At 34.1% G+C, this 19,090-nt stretch overlaps 1 protein-coding gene across 4 annotated transcripts; it reads right to left on the bottom strand.

Moving 5' to 3' along the window:
• Positions 1–145: 145 nt before the first annotated feature.
• On the bottom strand, positions 146–17,711 carry LOC139857805 ((S)-ureidoglycine aminohydrolase). Of its 4 annotated transcripts, none has more exons than XM_071846642.1 (13): positions 17,583–17,711; positions 17,356–17,487; positions 17,182–17,269; positions 17,005–17,081; positions 16,873–16,912; positions 16,727–16,793; positions 15,917–16,002; positions 15,214–15,295; positions 15,046–15,093; positions 14,038–14,076; positions 13,843–13,913; positions 562–633; positions 146–426 (listed from the first exon to the last, which is right to left on the bottom strand). In XM_071846642.1, exons 1-13 carry the CDS (start codon positions 17,677–17,679, stop codon positions 357–359), a joined length of 969 nt encoding a protein of 322 aa, XP_071702743.1. In that variant the 5' UTR covers positions 17,680–17,711; the 3' UTR covers positions 146–356. The 4 variants fall into 4 exon arrangements, with proteins under 4 accessions (XP_071702743.1, XP_071702745.1, XP_071702744.1 ...); XM_071846643.1 differs by having other exon boundaries at positions 147–426; positions 562–615; XM_071846644.1 differs by lacking the exon at positions 562–633.
• Between the last annotated feature and the right edge of the window lie 1,379 nt (positions 17,712–19,090).

Consider the following 19,090-nt stretch of genomic DNA (forward strand, 5'->3'; position numbering starts at 1 on the left):
GTGGTGGCAGGTCGAAAAAGGGCGTGGAATAATCCAGTTAGACCACGTACATGAGTAAAAAATAGTCGCCATGCCATGTAACCTGAACAAGAAAAACCTAGTTCGTTTACACGTTTACGTATATCAATACCCACATCACAGTAATTAACTAGAAGTTAAAAATTCTAAAATCTAAGTACTAAATGGATTGGGGTTGAACTGTTTTAATGGATACATTAATCTGATCATAACAAAAAACTGCGTACAGAGTCTTTTCACAGACGAAATCAAATAAGTACAGATTTCCTCAAACCTATTCAACAACAAATTCAAGATTTGAGGAATCGAGTTCAAATTACATGATCGTGCTCGTTCTATCATAACGGGTTCCTGTTCACGTCTTTGTACAGCAAATAGCGTGTGCGAACGTTACCTAGTGCAGCATACCTGCACACAGAAAATTACCAAAACGATGAAATCTGTGAAACGTGGGAACTAAAGTGATCGAATAAATTTTCATATTTATCGATATAAATATTTATATTTATCGATATAAATATTCGTATTCAGCGATATTATTACCATTGAGGAACAAATGGAGCCATCCAAATCGCGTCTCTTGCTGCAACCGGATACCTAATGTAGTGACCCGAACTTTTCCATGTTTATATATATTAATTGAGATTGATATTTACATGATTAAATGTTTCCAACATGTTAAGCAATCAAACTTGTTAAAACTTGATTAATTGAAATATGTTTCATATAGACAATTGACCACCCAAGTTGACCGGTGATTCACGAACGTTAAAACTTGTAAAAACTATATGATGACATATATATGGATATATATATAGTTAACATGATACTATGATAAGTAAACATATCATTAAGTATATTAACAATGAACTACATATGTAAAAACAAGACTACTAACTTAATGATTTTTTAAACAAGACATATATGTAACGATTATCGTTGTAAAGACATTTAATATATATATATATCATATTAAGAGATATTCATACATGATAATATCATGATAATATAATAATTTAAAATCTCATTTGATATTATAAACATTGGGTTAACAACATTTAACAAAATCGTTAACCTAAAGGTTTCAAAACAACACTTACATGTAACGACTAACGATAACTTAACGACTCAGTTAAAATGTATATACATGTAGTGTTTTAATATGTATTTATACACTTTTGAAAGACTTCAATACACTTATCAAAATACTTCTACTTAACAAAAATGCTTACAATTACATCCTCGTTCAGTTTCATCAACAATTCTACTCGTATGCACCCGTATTCGTACTCGTACAATACACAGCTTTTAGATGTATGTACTATTGGTATATACACTCCAATGATCAGCTCTTAGCAGCCCATGTGAGTCAGCTAACACATGTGGGAACCATCATTTGGCAACTAGCATGAAATATCTCATAAAATTACAAAAATATGAGTAATCATTCATGACTTATTTACATGAAAACAAAATTACATATCCTTTATATCTAATCCATACACCAACGACCAAAAACACCTACAAACACTTTCATTCTTCAATTTTCTTCATCTAATTGATCTCTCTCAAGTTCTATCTTCAAGTTCTAAGTGTTCTTCATAAATTCTACAAATTCTAGTTACATAAAATCAAGAATACTTTCAAGTTTGCTAGCTCACTTCCAATCTTGTAAGGTGATCATCCAACCTCAAGAAATCTTTGTTTCTTACAGTAGGTTATCATTCTAATACAAGGTAATAATCATATTCAAACTTTGGTTCAATTTCTATAACTATAACAATCTTATTTCAAGTGATAATCTTACTTGAACTTGTTTTCGTGTCATGATTCTGCTTCAAGAACTTCGAGCCATCCAAGGATCCGTTGAAGCTAGATCCATTTTTCTCTTTTCCAGTAGGTTTATCCAAGGAACTTAAGGTAGTAATGATGTTCATAACATCATTCGATTCATACATATAAAGCTATCTTATTCGAAGGTTTAAACTTGTAATCACTAGAACATAGTTTAGTTAATTCTAAACTTGTTCGCAAACAAAAGTTAATCCTTCTAACTTGACTTTTAAAATCAACTAAACACATGTTCTATATCTATATGATATGCTAACTTAATGATTTAAAACCTGGAAACACGAAAAACACCGTAAAACCGGATTTACGCCGTCGTAGTAACACCGCGGGCTGTTTTGGGTTAGTTAATTAAAAACTATGATAAACTTTGATTTAAAAGTTGTTATTCTGAGAAAATGATTTTTATTATGAACATGAAACTATATCCAAAAATTATGGTTAAACTCAAAGTGGAAGTATGTTTTCTAAAATGGTTATCTAGACGTCGTTCTTTCGACTGAAATGACTACCTTTACAAAAACGACTTGTAACTTATTTTTCCGACTATAAACCTATATTTTTTCTGTTTAGATTCATAAAATAGAGTTCAATATGAAACCATAGCAATTTGATTCACTCAAAACGGATTTAAAATGAAGAAGTTATTGGTAAAACAAGATTGGATAATTTTTCTCATTTTAGCTACGTGAAAATTGGTAACAAATCTATTCCAACCATAACTTAATCAACTTGTATTGTATATTATGTAATCTTGAGATACCATAGACACGTATACAATGTTTCGACCTATCATGTCGACACATCTATATATATTTCGGAACAACCATAGACACTCTATATGTGAATGTTGGAGTTAGCTATACAGGGTTGAGGTTGATTCCAAAATATATATAGTTTGAGTTGTGATCAATACTGAGATACGTATACACTGGGTCGTGGATTGATTCAAGATAATATTTATCGATTTATTTCTGTACATCTAACTGTGGACAACTAGTTGTAGGTTACTAACGAGGACAGCTGACTTAATAAACTTAAAACATCAAAATATATTAAAAGTGTTGTAAATATATTTTGAACATACTTTGATATATATGTATATATTGTTATAGGTTCGTGAATCAACCAGTGGCCAAGTCTTACTTCCCGACGAAGTAAAAATCTGTGAAAGTGAGTTATAGTCCCACTTTTAAAATCTAATATTTTTGGGATGAGAATACATGCAGGTTTTATAAATGATTTACAAAATAGACACAAGTACGTGAAACTACATTCTATGGTTGAATTATCAAAATCGAATATGCCCCTTTTTATTAAGTCTGGTAATCTAAGAATTAGGGAACAGACACCCTAATTGACGCGAATCCTAAAGATAGATCTATTGGGCCTAACAAACCCCATCCAAAGTACCGGATGCTTTAGTACTTCGAAATTTATATCATATCCGAAGGGTGTCCCAGAATGATGGGGATATTCTTATATATGCATCTTGTTAATGTCGGTTACCAGGTGTTCACCATATGAATGATTTTTATCTCTATGTATGGGATGTGTATTGAAATATGAAATCTTGTGGTCTATTATTATGATTTGATATATATAGGTTAAACCTATAACTCACCAACATTTTTGTTGACGTTTTAAGCATGTTTATTCTCAGGTGATTATTAAGAGCTTCCGCTGTAACATACTTAAATAAGGACGAGATTTGGAGTCCATGCTTGTATGATATTGTGTAAAAACTGCATTCAAGAAACTTATTTTGTTGTAACATATTTGTATTGTAAACCATTATGTAATGGTCGTGTGTAAACAGGATATTTTAGATTATCATTATTTGATAATCTACGTAAAGTTTTTTAAACCTTTATTGATGAAATAAAGGTTATGGTTTGTTTTAAAATGAATGCAGTCTTTGAAAAACGTCTCATATAGAGGTCAAAACCTCGCAACGAAATCAATTAATATGGAACGTTTTTAATCAATAAGAACGGGACATTTCAGTTGGTATCCGAGCGTTGGTCTTAGAGAACCAGAATTTTGCATTAGTGTGTCTTATCGAGTTTGTTAGGATGTATTAGTGAGTCTGGACTTCGACCGTGTTTACTTGAAAAATGATTGCTTAACAAATTTTGTTGGAAACTATATATTTTTAACATGTGAATATTATGTGATATATTAATCTCTTAACGCGTTTGATATTATGTGATAGATGTCTACCTCTAGAACAAGTCCCATTGACTCACCTAATAATAATGAAGAGTCAAATGTAAATTGGAATGATTCGTGGACTGATTCACAAGTTCCCGAAGAGGAACCGGAAGAAGAGTCGGAACCGGAAGAAGAATCGGAACCGGAAGAAGAATCGGAACCGGATGAAGAAATAGAACCGGTGGGGGAAATAATAAAACGGTTAAGTAAAAGAAAATCCTCAACCAACCGACCAAGGTTAATTATGGTCAATGGTGTTTCCGCCAAGGAAGCAAAATATTGGGAGGATTACCAATTCTCCGATGAATCGGATTCCGACGAGAATTCCGATGAAGTTATAGAAATTACCCCAACTGAATTTAAAAAGGCAAAAGAAAATAATAAGGGAAAGGGCATAAAAATAGAGAAATCTAATTCCAACCCCGATGAACTTTATATGTATCGTCAACCCCCGAAGTCCTTAAGTTGTAACAATGACCCGGGAACCTCTAAACCACCAGGTTTTTCTAAACCAATGTGGAAAACGACGGCTCGTATTAGGGGAACATCATATATCCCTAGAAACTTGGCAAAACGAACCAAAACCGAAGAAGAAGAAACAAGCGAGTCGGAATAAGATAGTTGTATTCGTATGGTATAATATATGTAATATAGTGTGCCTATGCTTTATGATATATGTAAAAATTGCTTGTATTAATAAGTATTTTTTTTTTATGAATCTAACTCTTGTCTATTTTACAGTATAAAAACACAAATGGATAGACAACCCAATATTTTAAGAGACCTACCCGGAGACATGATTGATGAAATCTTGTCTAGAGTCGGTCAGAATTCTTCGGCACAACTATTTAAGGCGAGATCAGTTTGTAAGACATTCGAAGAACGTTCCAAGAATGCCTTGGTTTATAAAAGGCTTTCGTTCGAAAGATGGGAGATATCACATTGGTAAAATCCATAAGTTACGATGTGTTTACTTTGACGCATATATTGCGGGGAACCCAAATGCTATTTTACGCAATGGGTTAAGAAATTATTTTGACTCAATATATCCGAATATTGGACTTCGTGATTTAGAAAAAGCGGCTAACATGCAACATAAAGAAGCATGTTATGCTTACGGATTAGTAATGTTCGCTTCTCACCAAAGTGAGAACAAGAACATCGGGCTACAACTATTAAACAAAACGTTCCCACAAGTGACGGAGTCGGTAATTGGGGTAAGAAATGAGGTTTTTAGATTGTTACGGGATTGTTGGACATTACGTAACCCTCGTCCCTTTGACGACGTTACAACACGCTGTCTTATCAACGACCATAACGGTTATGTTCCACAAGACCAAGGATGGGAAGTAATCCTAGTAAAACCAGAATGCATGACTTGTTTCTGGACGTATGAATTACGTGTCTTTATTGCCTTTGCTGAACGACTTGTGTACTAGCTAGAATTATCTTCACAACCATCTTGTATCAAATTTATTGTGTGCTATATTTCATGCTATATGTAAAATAAGCGGTATTGTAAGTTTGTAAAATATTGTGTAAAAGTTTGAACGCGAAATATTATTATAATCAGTTTTTCATATAAAATTGTAGTAGTTGAATTGTATATTAGCTACTAAGTATGAACTTAACGGGTAGGTACTACCCGAATTTAAACTTATAAAACGCTAATATGAAGAAAAAGCTTTTATAAATGAGTTCATATGATGCTACGAAATACTATTAACTACTCTTAATATTCTGTATGATTAACTTGTTCCATTTGACTATTTTGAAGGAAATGGCACCGACTACTCGACACACCGTGAATATGAATGAAGAGGAATTCCGTACTTTTCTAGCTTCAAACATAGCCGCAGTACAGGCTGCGCTACATACCAACAATAACCTTGGATCTAGCAGTACAGGAAATCGTGTAGGATGCACCTACAAAGAATTCACTGCCTGCAAACCTTTGGAATTTGATGGAACCGAAGGACCGATCGGATTGAAACGGTGGACCGAGAAGGTCGAATCGGTGTTTGCCATAAGTAAGTGTACTGAAGAGGACAAAGTGAAGTACGCTACGCATACCTTCACAGGTTCTGCGTTAACATGGTGGAATACCTATCTAGAGCAAGTGGGACAAGACGATGCGTACGCACTACCGTGGTCAGCATTCAAGCACTTGATGAACGAGAAGTACCGTCCCAGAACCGAGGTCAATAAGCTCAAGACAGAACTTAGAGGGTTACGAACCCAAGGATTTGATATTACCACATACGAAAGACGATTCACAGAATTGTGCCTATTGTGTCCGGGAGCATTCGAAGATGAGGAAGAGAAGATCGACGCGTTTGTGAAAGGATTACCGGAAAGAATCCAAGAAGATATAAGTTCACACGAGCCCGCCTCCATACAACAGGCATGTAGAATGGCTCACAAACTAGTGAACCAGATTGAAGAAAGAATTAAAGAACAGACTGCTGAAGAGGCCAATGTGAAGCAAGTCAAAAGAAAGTGGGAGGAAAACGGTGATAAGAATCACCAATACAACAACAACAGCAATTACAACAATAATCGCAACAATTATCCCAACAATCGCAACATCAATCGCAACTACAACAAACGGCCCAACAACAACAACAACAACAACAACAGCAACTACAACAATCATCCCAACAACAATAATAACCGCAACAACAACAACCAGAAGCAGCTATGCCAAAGGTGTGAAAAGTATCACTCGGGGTTCTGCACCAAATTTTGCAACAAGTGTAAAAGAAATGGTCATAGCGCGGCGAAGTGTGAGGTCTACGGACCAGGGGTTAATAGAACGAAAGGAACAAATGGTGTCGGAACGAGTAATGGCGGAGCAAGTAGTGTCGGAGCAAGTTATGCCAATGTAGTTTGTTATAAATGTGGAAAACCGGGCCACATTATTAGAAATTGCCCGAACCAGGAGAACACGAATGGACAAGGCCGCGGAAGAGTTTTCAATATTAATGCGGCAGAGGCACAGGAAGACCCGGAGCTTGTTACGGGTACGTTTCTTATTGACAATAAATCTGCTTACGTTTTATTTGATTCGGGTGCGGATAGAAGCTATATGAGTAGAGATTTTTGTGCTAAATTAAGTTGTCCATTGACGCCTTTGGATAGTAAATTTTTACTCGAATTAGCAAATGGTAAATTAATTTCAGCAGATAATATATGTCGGAATCGAGAAATTAAACTGGTTAGCGAAACATTTAAGATTGATTTGATACCAGTAGAGTTAGGGAGTTTTGATGTGATAATCGGTATGGACTGGTTGAAAGAAGTGAAAGCAGAGATCGTTTGTTACAAAAATGCAATTCGCATTATACGAGAAAAAGGAAAACCCTTAATGGTGTACGGAGAAAAGGGCAACACGAAGCTACATCTTATTAGTAATTTGAAGGCACAAAAACTAATAAGAAAAGGTTGCTATGCTGTTCTAGCACACGTCGAGAAAGTACAAACTGAAGAAAAGAGCATCAATGATGTTCCCATTGCAAAAGAATTTTCCGATGTATTTCCGAAAGAATTACCGGGATTACCCCCACATCGATCCGTTGAATTTCAAATAGATCTTGTACCAGGAGCTGCACCAATAGCTCGTGCTCCTTACAGACTCGCACCCAGCGAGATGAAAGAACTGCAAAGCCAATTACAAGAACTTTTAGAGCGTGGTTTCATTCGACCAAGCACATCACCGTGGGGAGCTCCTGTTTTGTTTGTCAAGAAGAAAGATGGTACATTCAGGTTGTGTATCGACTACCGAGAGTTGAACAAACTTACCATCAAGAACCGCTACCCACTACCGAGAATCGATGACTTATTTGATCAACTACAAGGCTCGTCTGTTTATTCAAAGATTGACTTACGTTCCGGGTATCATCAAATGCGGGTGAAAGAAGATGATATTCCAAAGACTGCTTTCAGAACACGTTACGGTCATTACGAGTTTATGGTCATGCCGTTTGGTTTAACTAATGCACCAGCTGTGTTCATGGACCTTATGAACCGAGTGTGTGGACCATACCTTGACAAGTTTGTCATTGTTTTCATTGATGACATACTTATTTACTCAAAGAATGACCAAGAACACGGTGAACATTTGAGAAAGGTGTTAGAAGTATTGAGGAAGGAAGAATTGTACGCTAAGTTTTCAAAGTGTGCATTTTGGTTGGAAGAAGTTCAATTCCTCGGTCACATAGAGAACAAAGAAGGTATTAAGGTGGATCCGGCAAAGATAGAAACAGTTGAAAAGTGGGAAACTCCGAAAACTCCGAAACACATACGCCAGTTTTTAGGACTAGCTGGTTACTACAGAAGGTTCATCCAAGACTTTTCCAGAATAGCAAAACCCTTGACTGCATTAACGCATAAAGGGAAGAAATTTGAATGGAATGATGAACAAGAGAAAGCGTTTCAGTTATTGAAGAAAAAGCTAACTACGGCACCTATATTGTCATTGCCTGAAGGGAATGATGATTTTGTGATTTATTGTGACGCATCAAAGCAAGGTCTCGGTTGTGTATTAATGCAACGAACGAAGGTGATTGCTTATGCGTCTAGACAATTGAAGATTCACGAACAAAATTATACGACGCATGATTTGGAATTAGGCGCGGTTGTTTTTGCATTAAAGACTTGGAGGCACTACTTATATGGGGTCAAAAGTATTATATATACCGACCACAAAAGTCTTCAACACATATTTAATCAGAAACAACTGAATATGAGGCAGCGTAGGTGGATTGAATTATTGAATGATTACGACTTTGAGATTCGTTACCACCCGGGGAAGGCAAATGTGGTAGCCGATGCCTTGAGCAGGAAGGACAGAGAACCCATTCGAGTAAAATCTATGAATATAATGATTCATAATAACCTTACTACTCAAATAAAGGAGGCGCAACAAGGAGTTTTAAAAGAGGGAAATTTAAAGGATGAAATACCCAAAGGATCGGAGAAGCATCTTAATATTCGGGAAGACGGAACCCGGTATAGGGCTGAAAGGATTTGGGTACCAAAATTTGGAGATATGAGAGAAATGGTACTTAGAGAAGCTCATAAAACTAGATACTCAATACATCCTGGAACGGGGAAGATGTACAAGGATCTCAAGAAACATTTTTGGTGGCCGGGTATGAAAGCCGATGTTGCTAAATATGTAGGAGAATGTTTGACATGTTCTAAGGTCAAAGCTGAGCATCAGAAACCATCAGGTCTACTTCAACAACCCGAAATTCCAGAATGGAAATGGGAAAACATTACCATGGATTTCATCACTAAATTGCCAAGGACTGCAAGTGGTTTTGATACTATTTGGGTAATAGTTGATCGTCTCACCAAATCAGCACACTTCCTGCCAATAAGAGAAGATGACAAGATGGAGAAGTTAGCACGACTGTATTTGAAGGAAGTCATCTCCAGACATGGAATACCAATCTCTATTATCTCTGATAGGGATGGCAGATTTATTTCAAGATTCTGGCAGACATTACAGCAAACATTAGGAACTCGTCTAGACATGAGTACTGCCTATCATCCACAAACTGATGGGCAGAGCGAAAGGACGATACAAACGCTTGAAGACATGCTACGAGCATGTGTTATTGATTTCGGAAACAGTTGGGATCGACATCTACCGTTAGCAGAATTTTCCTACAACAACAGCTACCATTCAAGCATTGAGATGGCGCCGTTTGAAGCACTTTATGGTAGAAAGTGCAGGTCTCCGATTTGTTGGAGTGAAGTGGGGGATAGACAGATTACGGGTCCGGAGATTATACAAGAAACTACCGAGAAGATCATCCAAATTCAACAACGGTTGAAAACCGCCCAAAGTCGACAAAAGAGCTATGCTGACATTAAAAGAAAAGATATAGAATTTAAAATTGGAGAGATGGTCATGCTTAAAGTTGCACCTTGGAAAGGCGTTGTTCGATTTGGTAAACGAGGGAAATTAAATCCAAGGTATATTGGGCCATTCAAGATTATTGATCGTGTCGGACCAGTAGCTTACCGACTTGAGCTACCTCAACAACTCGCGGCTGTACATAACACTTTCCACGTCTCGAATTTGAAGAAATGTTTTGCTAAAGAAGATCTCACTATTCCGTTAGATGAAATCCAAATCAACGAAAAACTTCAATTCATCGAAGAACCCGTCGAAATAATGGATCGTGAGGTTAAAAGACTTAAGCAAAACAAGATACCAATTGTTAAGGTTCGATGGAATGCTCGTAGAGGACCCGAGTTCACCTGGGAGCGTGAAGATCAGATGAAGAAGAAATACCCGCATCTATTTCCAGAAGATTCGTCAACACCTTCAACAGCTTAAAATTTCAGGACGAAATTTATTTAACGGGTAGGTACTGTAGTGACCCGAACTTTTCCATGTTTATATATATTAATTGAGATTGATATTTACATGATTAAATGTTTCCAACATGTTAAGCAATCAAACTTGTTAAGACTTGATTAATTGAAATATGTTTCATATAGACAATTGACCACCCAAGTTGACCGGTGATTCACGAACGTTAAAACTTGTAAAAACTATATGATGACATATATATATGGATATATATATATATATAGTTAACATGATACTATGATAAGTAAACATATCATTAAGTATATTAACAATGAACTACATATGTAAAACAAGACTACTAACTTAATGATTTTTTAAACAAGACATATATGTAACGATTATCGTTGTAAAGACATTTAATGTATATATATCATATTAAGAGATATTCATACACGATAATATCATGATAATATAATAATTTAAAATCTCATTTGATATTATAAACATTGGGTTAACAACATTTAACAAGATCGTTAACCTAAAGGTTTCAAAACAACACTTACATGTAACGACTAACGATAACTTAACGACTCAGTTAAAATGTATATACATGTAGTGTTTTAATATGTATTTATACACTTTTGAAAGACTTCAATACACTTATCAAAATACTTCTACTTAACAAAAATGCTTACAATTACATCCTCGTTCAGTTTCATCAACAATTCTACTCGTATGCACCCGTATTCATACTCGTACAATACACAGCTTTTAGATGTATGTACTATTGGTATATACACTCCAATGATCAGCTCTTAACAGCCCATGTGAGTCACCTAACACATGTGGGAACCATCATTTGGCAACTAGCATGAAATATCTCATAAAATTACAAAAATATGAGTAATCATTCATGACTTATTTACATGAAAACAAAATTACATATCCTTTATATCTAATCCATACACCAACGACCAAAAACACCTACAAACACTTTCATTCTTCAATTTTCTTCATCTAATTGATCTCTCTCAAGCTCTATCTTCAAGTTCTAAGTGTTCTTCATATATTCTACAAGTTCTAGTTACATAAAATCAAGAATACTTTCAAGTTTGCTAGCTCACTTCCAATCTTGTAAGGTGATCATCCAACCTCAAGAAATCTTTGTTTCTTACAGTAGGTTATCATTCTAATACAAGGTAATAATCATATTCAAACTTTGGTTCAATTTCTATAACTATAACAATCTTATTTCAAGTGATGATCTTACTTGAACTTGTTTTCGTGTCATGATTCTGCTTCAAGAACTTCGAGCCATCCAAGGATCCGTTGAAGCTAGATCCATTTTTCTCTTTTCCAGTAGGTTTATCCAAGGAACTTAAGGTAGTAATGATGTTCATAACATCATTCGATTCATACATATAAAGCTATCTTATTCGAAGGTTTAAACTTGTAATCACTAGAACATAGTTTAGTTAATTCTAAACTTGTTCGCAAACAAAAGTTAATCCTTCTAACTTGACTTTTAAAATCAACTAAACACATGTTCTATATCTATATGATATGCTAACTTAATGATTTAAAACCTGGAAACACGAAAAACACCGTAAAACCGGATTTACGCCGTCGTAGTAACACCGCGGGCTGTTTTGGGTTAGTTAATTAAAAACTATGATAAACTTTGATTTAAAAGTTGTTATTCTGAGAAAATGATTTTTATTATGAACATGAAACTATATCCAAAAATTATGGTTAAACTCAAAGTGGAAGTATGTTTTCTAAAATGGTCATCTAGACGTCGTTCTTTCGACTGAAATGACTACCTTTATAAAAACGACTTGTAACTTATTTTTCCGACTATAAACCTATACTTTTTATGTTTAGATTCATAAAATAGAGTTCAATATGAAATCATAGCAATTTGATTCACTCAAAACGGATTTAAAATGAAGAAGTTATGGGTAAAACAAGATTGGATAATTTTTCTCATTTTAGCTACGTGAAAATTGGTAACAAATCTATTCCAACCATAACTTAATCAACTTGTATTGTATATTATGTAATCTTGAGATACCATAGACACGTATACAATGTTTCGACCTATCATGTCGACACATCTATATATATTTCGGAACAACCATAGACACTCTATATGTGAATGTTGGAGTTAGCTATACAGGGTTGAGGTTGATTCCAAAATATATATAGTTTGAGTTGTGATCAATACTGAGATACGTATACACTGGGTCGTGGATTGATTCAAGATAATATTTATCGATTTATTTCTGTACATCTAACTGTGGACAACTAGTTGTAGGTTACTAACGATGACAGCTGACTTAATAAACTTAAAACATCAAAATATATTAAAAGTGTTGTAAATATATTTTGAACATACTTTGATATATATGTATATATTGTTATAGGTTCGTGAATCAACCAGTGGCCAAGTCTTACTTCCCGACGAAGTAAAAATCTGTGAAAGTGAGTTATAGTCCCACTTTTAAAATCTAATATTTTTGGGATGAGAATACATGCAGGTTTTATAAATGATTTACAAAATAGACACAAGTACGTGAAACTACATTCTATGGTTGAATTATCGAAATCGAATATGCCCCTTTTTATTAAGTCTGGTAATCTAAGAATTAGGGAACAGACACCCTAATTGACGCGAATCCTAAAGATAGATCTATTGGGCCTAACAAACCCCATCCAAAGTACCGGATGCTTTAGTACTTCGAAATTTATATCATATCCGAAGGGTGTCCCAGAATGATGGGGATATTCTTATATATGCATCTTGTTAATGTCGGTTACCAGGTGTTCACCATATGAATGATTTTTATCTCTATGTATGGGATGTGTATTGAAATATGAAATCTTGTGATCTATTATTATGATTTGATATATATAGGTTAAACCTATAACTCACCAACATTTTTGTTGACGTTTTAAGCATGTTTATTCTCAGGTGATTATTAAGAGCTTCCGCTGTAGCATACTTAAATAAGGACGAGATTTGGAGTCCATGCTTGTATGATATTGTGTAAAAACTGCATTCAAGAAACTTATTTTGTTGTAACATATTTGTATTGTAAACCATTATGTAATGGTCGTGTGTAAACAGGATATTTTAGATTATCATTATTTGATAATCTACGTAAAGTTTTTTAAACCTTTATTGATGAAATAAAGGTTATGGTTTGTTTTAAAATGAATGCAGTCTTTGAAAAACGTCTCATATAGAGGTCAAAACCTCGCAACGAAATCAATTAATATGGAACGTTTTTAATCAATAAGAACGGGACATTTCACCTAAGACACATAAACTTATTGAATACTCTATAATATAAACTATGCATAATTATTATGTTCAATAATAATAATATAATTAATAATTATTATGTTTATGTCATTGTGATTAAACTTACCAGTTATCGCCTAGACGATAAATGCCTTGTCCCTCTAGAAGTAATAAACCGTGCTGATTATAATGGACTTCCTGCAAAAACAATCACAAAAACCCAAAACTCAAATATCATACCTTTATTCGGGTCAACAAATTTGAATTAGAAAAAGAGTAACGGGCGTATTATAAGTTGATAATAAGTAATTACATTATATACCTTTACATTAAGAAATTCACCGGGTTGAAAGTCCATTATCTGCATAATCATGAGCCCCAGAATTCATAAAACGCTTAATTTATACCAAATCCTATCTTAAACTTGATATATATATTACCAATATAACTAATAGACAAAATTTTTCTTATGAATAGTACTATTCAATTTTTCATTTTTTACAAACCAACTCTCTAACTTTAATTAAAATACAAATTGAGCCCCCTACTTTATACCTATATTATAAATTATTATTTATCCCATCACTAACACCAAAAACACCCACCACGCTTTACCGGCTTCTACACTGCGCTCAAACAGTAGGACCCACATAGGCCACTACTGTGCTACATTTTATTTTTTTTGTCTCCAACGATAAAAGAAGCAACTTTCTTAAAAGGAACAACCCTTCAATGCTACCAAAAGATGTCGAAAAATATTTTTTTTTTTTACAAAATAGATCAACTAACTTTAACGCTAAAAGAAGCAACTTTCACAAAAGGAACAACCCTTCAATGTTAGATGTCGAAAAAAATTCTTTTTTACAAAATAGATCCACAAAAGGAAAGACTTTTTTTTTTTTAACTCGCATTCAAAACGGAGCCCCCGGCGCGAAGCGAGGGCTCCACAACTAGTTAGTACACAATTATTAACCAAACACTCTCATCATGCTACAAGAAGTGTTACAAAACTTGGAATAACTCAGCGAGTACTCGGTCAAACTTGGGCAAACTCGGGATTACTCGGAAAATCGGTCAAAACTCGGCCAAAAATCGGTCAAATTCGGTCAAAGTCAAACTTGGTCAACATCCGAGTACTCCCAAAGTATTCCCCGAGTTGCCAAGTACTCCCTAAAAAGTCCCGACCGAGTACTACCAGAGTAGCAATTTTTGCAACCTTGGTTACAAGCTAAATCAAACGATGCAATTTAAAAAAAGTAAATAGAAATTGATGAACATAAACATATGACAGTATAAAACAACACTTTTTATAACCGAAAGCATGGCTTACGTGAATGTTGAAGTCATAAGCCATAGTCATAGGAAGAAGCTTCCGCAGCTGGAATACCTAATACACCAAGAAAAAAACATTATAATTGGAATACTTATAATAATTTATTACTTAATAGAATTAGATGAAAAAATAAGCAATATTAGACAGGTTATTGTAAGTAGTTACCTCTCCAGGGGTGTCAAGTAGTGGCTGCTGATCAGTGGAACCAACAATTTGCTCGGGAATATGATTCTCCAGGTAAGCGTACCTACAGAAAAGACAACCTTGTTTAACCGCTGGATTTATAACATAAACACGCAACTGTTTTTCTTTTAATCGAGTCAAGAGCAAGGGTCGATTTATTGGCGACTTGGCTATCGCTTAGAGCCTACATTGAATTCCAGGCGGCATTTAAAACCCATGGAAATTTGATTCTACCATTTCAATGACGTCTCTTTTTTATTTTTTTATTTTATTTTTATTTTTCAAAATTTTTCTTACTTATAGGCCGGAGGTCCTTTTGGAAGCAATCTCTCTATCCATAGAACGGATAGAACATTGAGAGGATGACCTTCTCTACTCTTGGGAGTGTTTCACTTCGGGTGGAGAAATGACTTGTCTTTATTATAGGATAGGGGAAGGATTGTCTACATCTCACCTCAGTCCCCATACCTCGCATATGCGGGATTAGGTTTTGTTGTTGTTGTTGTTGTTGTTGTTCTTTTAACTATAATACAAACACGTAAATTGTAACAACCAAACTTTGTCAAACTGATATATCAACATTGAAACAAGGACCGGGGAATTGGCTGTCAAAGGTTCAAACTTTGGCAACTGTATAAAAATAGATTAATCTTGTGGTCTGAATTAGAGTAATAGAATAGCATACCTTCTTTCAAAAACAACAAGTGTAGCAGATTCGTAACTTTCAAAGAGATGCTTTGAGTTAGGAGGTAGGTAAGCAAACGAGTCTACCTATAATTCAAACGAACACCCCACGAGTGAGGAATTAATACACGTACTCTACCATTGTAAGACAACAAAATTATCAACAGTCAAAAGTTTTGACATATAAACCTGTACTAAAAAGTCAACACAGATAATCAACCAAGTACAAGCTAAATGAATACTAACTGATACATATTATACAGTACTATTTACTTAACATACGAATCCCAAAAATTCTACTTTTTATCATGGTTCGAGGGTACCTAAAACATTGGTTAGTAGTTGAATGTTCCCCTAAAATATGTGCAGAATAAAAATAAAAATGTAGCAGTTTTCATGGTATGCAGGAACTATGAAGTATAAAGATAAATCATAGCAACTTAAAACGTTTGAAAAAACTTTTGAATGTAAAAAGGAATGAACTTTTTCTATCTTGATTGACACTATCTGCATGCTCATGTATAACAAAATTTGATGCTATCATTTCAGTTGTCACTAGCTTATGTTAGTTTCAATAGTCAGGAAGAAAGTAAGTATATTTTCAAACTGAACATAGATTATAACATAATCTAATGAAAATATTGTTCAAAAGTTAACCATTTAAGTACCTAAATATTTTTTAGCTATCTAGTTATAGTGGGTAAACAATATAACCTTGGGGAAATCGTTGAAGGTTGAATTACAAAAAAATAAAAATAAAAATAATAACAATTAATTAAACAAAATTAGAAGATGAAGACTAGTCATTTACCATCAGTGTTTGGCCAACACCAGATGAATTCGTAAGTTTGACCGACCCTTGAAGCACAAATACAAACCTAAATTGTAATCATAAACAAAAATAAAAAGTCACTTCACAAGTAACATTTCAGTACAAACTGAAAGAAACATCCATACCTCTCAACTTGCTCTGAAGGAAGCCCTGATTTTGAACTTTCTATACACATGAAACCAACGTTTTTTAAGCGTAAGGCGATAAAAAAAAACAACATTAAACAATTAGTAACCACAAAATAAGCATATATGCACCTTGCATCTTTGCTAGATACATAACAAAATGTGCACCCATTGCTGGTGAAACTAAATATGCTCCCAATGTATTGCTCCTATCAAATCAAATTAAATTTTTTAATAACCATATGACTAACCATTAGCACAAAATAAAAAATAAAAATAAAAAGAAGAATCTTGAATATATTAACTTACCAATCAGGCAATGGGCTAAAAACATGACTTTCAGGAGTGATTACAGCATGATCACTTTTATAAACACTTCTTGTAAACCCTGGCAAATCTGTTAAAACAACAATTAATCATTTACCTAAAACACCCTTTTGTTGATGAACACTGCACAATTTGAATGAAAATTAGGGCACTAACCTTGTAAATGAGAAGGGGATAAAGTGGGGTTAATAAATTTTGAATAAAGGGGTTGTTGACAGTTTGAATTAGAATCAATTATTGATGATGCAGAACAAAACCCTTCTTCAGTAACAGCAATCTTGGTAAAACCTGCAATAAAGATAGACAATATAGACAAATGTAATCATATTAATAATGGGTAATACATAAGAACAAAGTAGATATGAAAAAGGTTTGATCTTTACTAAAAATTGTCGATAGAAGTAATAAAGATTTAGCATGAAATGCAGAAAAAGACTGCATTTTTATGAGGGTATGTGGTTTTGGGTGTGCAAATTTCATATTCTTATTGGCGAAATAAGAAGGTTAATATATTATGGTTTTTGTGGTGTGTAAATTGTGTAGTTTTCTTTTTTTGTTGGCCTTATGTGGGAGATGAGTCAGAGTGATGACAGGACCTGAACCTTTTTCTGTAGTTTTCTTTTTTCTTGTTAGTCCCTGTAATTTATGTGTAGTTATGCAGATGATCCTCATATTTTTAGAATCACACGGATTGTCCCTTACTTTCTCTCAGTTGCAAGGGTCTAGTCCTTTAAACTAACGCTCGTTGTAATAGCTGAAATGTCCCGTTCTTATTGATTAAAAACATTCCATATTAATTGATTTCGTTGCGAGGTTTTGACCTCTATATGAGACGTTTTTCAAATACTGCATTCATTTTTAAAACAAACCATAACCTTTATTTCATAAATAAAGGTTTAAAAAGCTTTACGTAGATTATCAAATAATGATAATCTAAAATATCTTGTTTACACACGACCATTACATAATGGTTTACAATACAAATATGTTACATCGAAATCAGTTTCTTGAATGCAGTTTTTACACAGTATCATACAAACATGGACTCCAAATCTTGTCCTTATTTTAGTATGCAACAGCGGAAGCTCTTAGTATTTACCTGAGAATAAACATGCTTTAAACGTCAACAAAAATGTTGGTGAGTTATAGGTTTAACCTATATATATCAAATTGTAACAATAGACCACAAGATTTCATATTTCAATATACATCCCATACATAAAGATAAAAATCATTCATATGGTGAACACCTGGTAACCGACATTAACAAGATGCATATATAAGAATATCCCCATCATTCCGGGACACCCTTCGGATATGATATAAATTTCGAAGTACTAAAGCATCCGGTACTTTGGATGGGGTTTGTTAGGCCCAATAGATCTATCTTTAGGATTCGCGTCAATTAGGGTGTCTGTTCCCTAATTCTCAGATTACCAGACTTAATAAAAAGGGGCATATTCGATTTCGATAATTCAACCATAGAATGTAGTTTCACGTACTTGTGTCTATTTTGTAAATCATTTATAAAACATGCATGTATGCTCATCTCAAAATATTAGATTTTAAAAGTGGGACTATAACTCACGCATATAAATATTGTAAAACATTTAATAAAGCATTTGCATGTATTCTCAGCCCAAAAATATAAAGAGTAAAAAGGGCAAATGAAACTCACTTTCACAGATTTTTTTTTACTTCGTCGGGAAGTAAGACTTGGCCACTGGTTGATTCACGAACCTATAACAATATATACATATATATCAAAGTATGTTCAAAATATATTTACAACACTTTTAATATATTTTGATGTTTTAAGTTTATTAAGTCAGCTGTCCTCGTTAGTAGCCTACAACTAGTTGTCCACAGTTAGATGTACAGAAATAAATCG

The sequence above is a fragment of the Rutidosis leptorrhynchoides genome, chromosome 7, assembly GCF_046630445.1.
Source record: "Rutidosis leptorrhynchoides isolate AG116_Rl617_1_P2 chromosome 7, CSIRO_AGI_Rlap_v1, whole genome shotgun sequence".
Lineage (NCBI taxonomy): Eukaryota > Viridiplantae > Streptophyta > Magnoliopsida > Asterales > Asteraceae > Rutidosis > Rutidosis leptorrhynchoides.

Excerpts from the sequence above, each read along its gene's own strand:
- LOC139857805 (XM_071846642.1), bottom strand. The coding sequence starts at position 17,679 with ATGAAATTTGCACACCCAAAACCACATACCCTCATAAAAATGCAGTCT. Across the intron at positions 17,270-17,355 it reads ATCCCCTTCTCATTTACAAG|ATTTGCCAGGGTTTACAAGA; the intron begins GTTAGTGCCCTA and ends TTGTTTTAACAG. Across the intron at positions 16,913-17,004 it reads GTATCTAGCAAAGATGCAAG|AAAGTTCAAAATCAGGGCTT; the intron begins GTGCATATATGC and ends TCATGTGTATAG.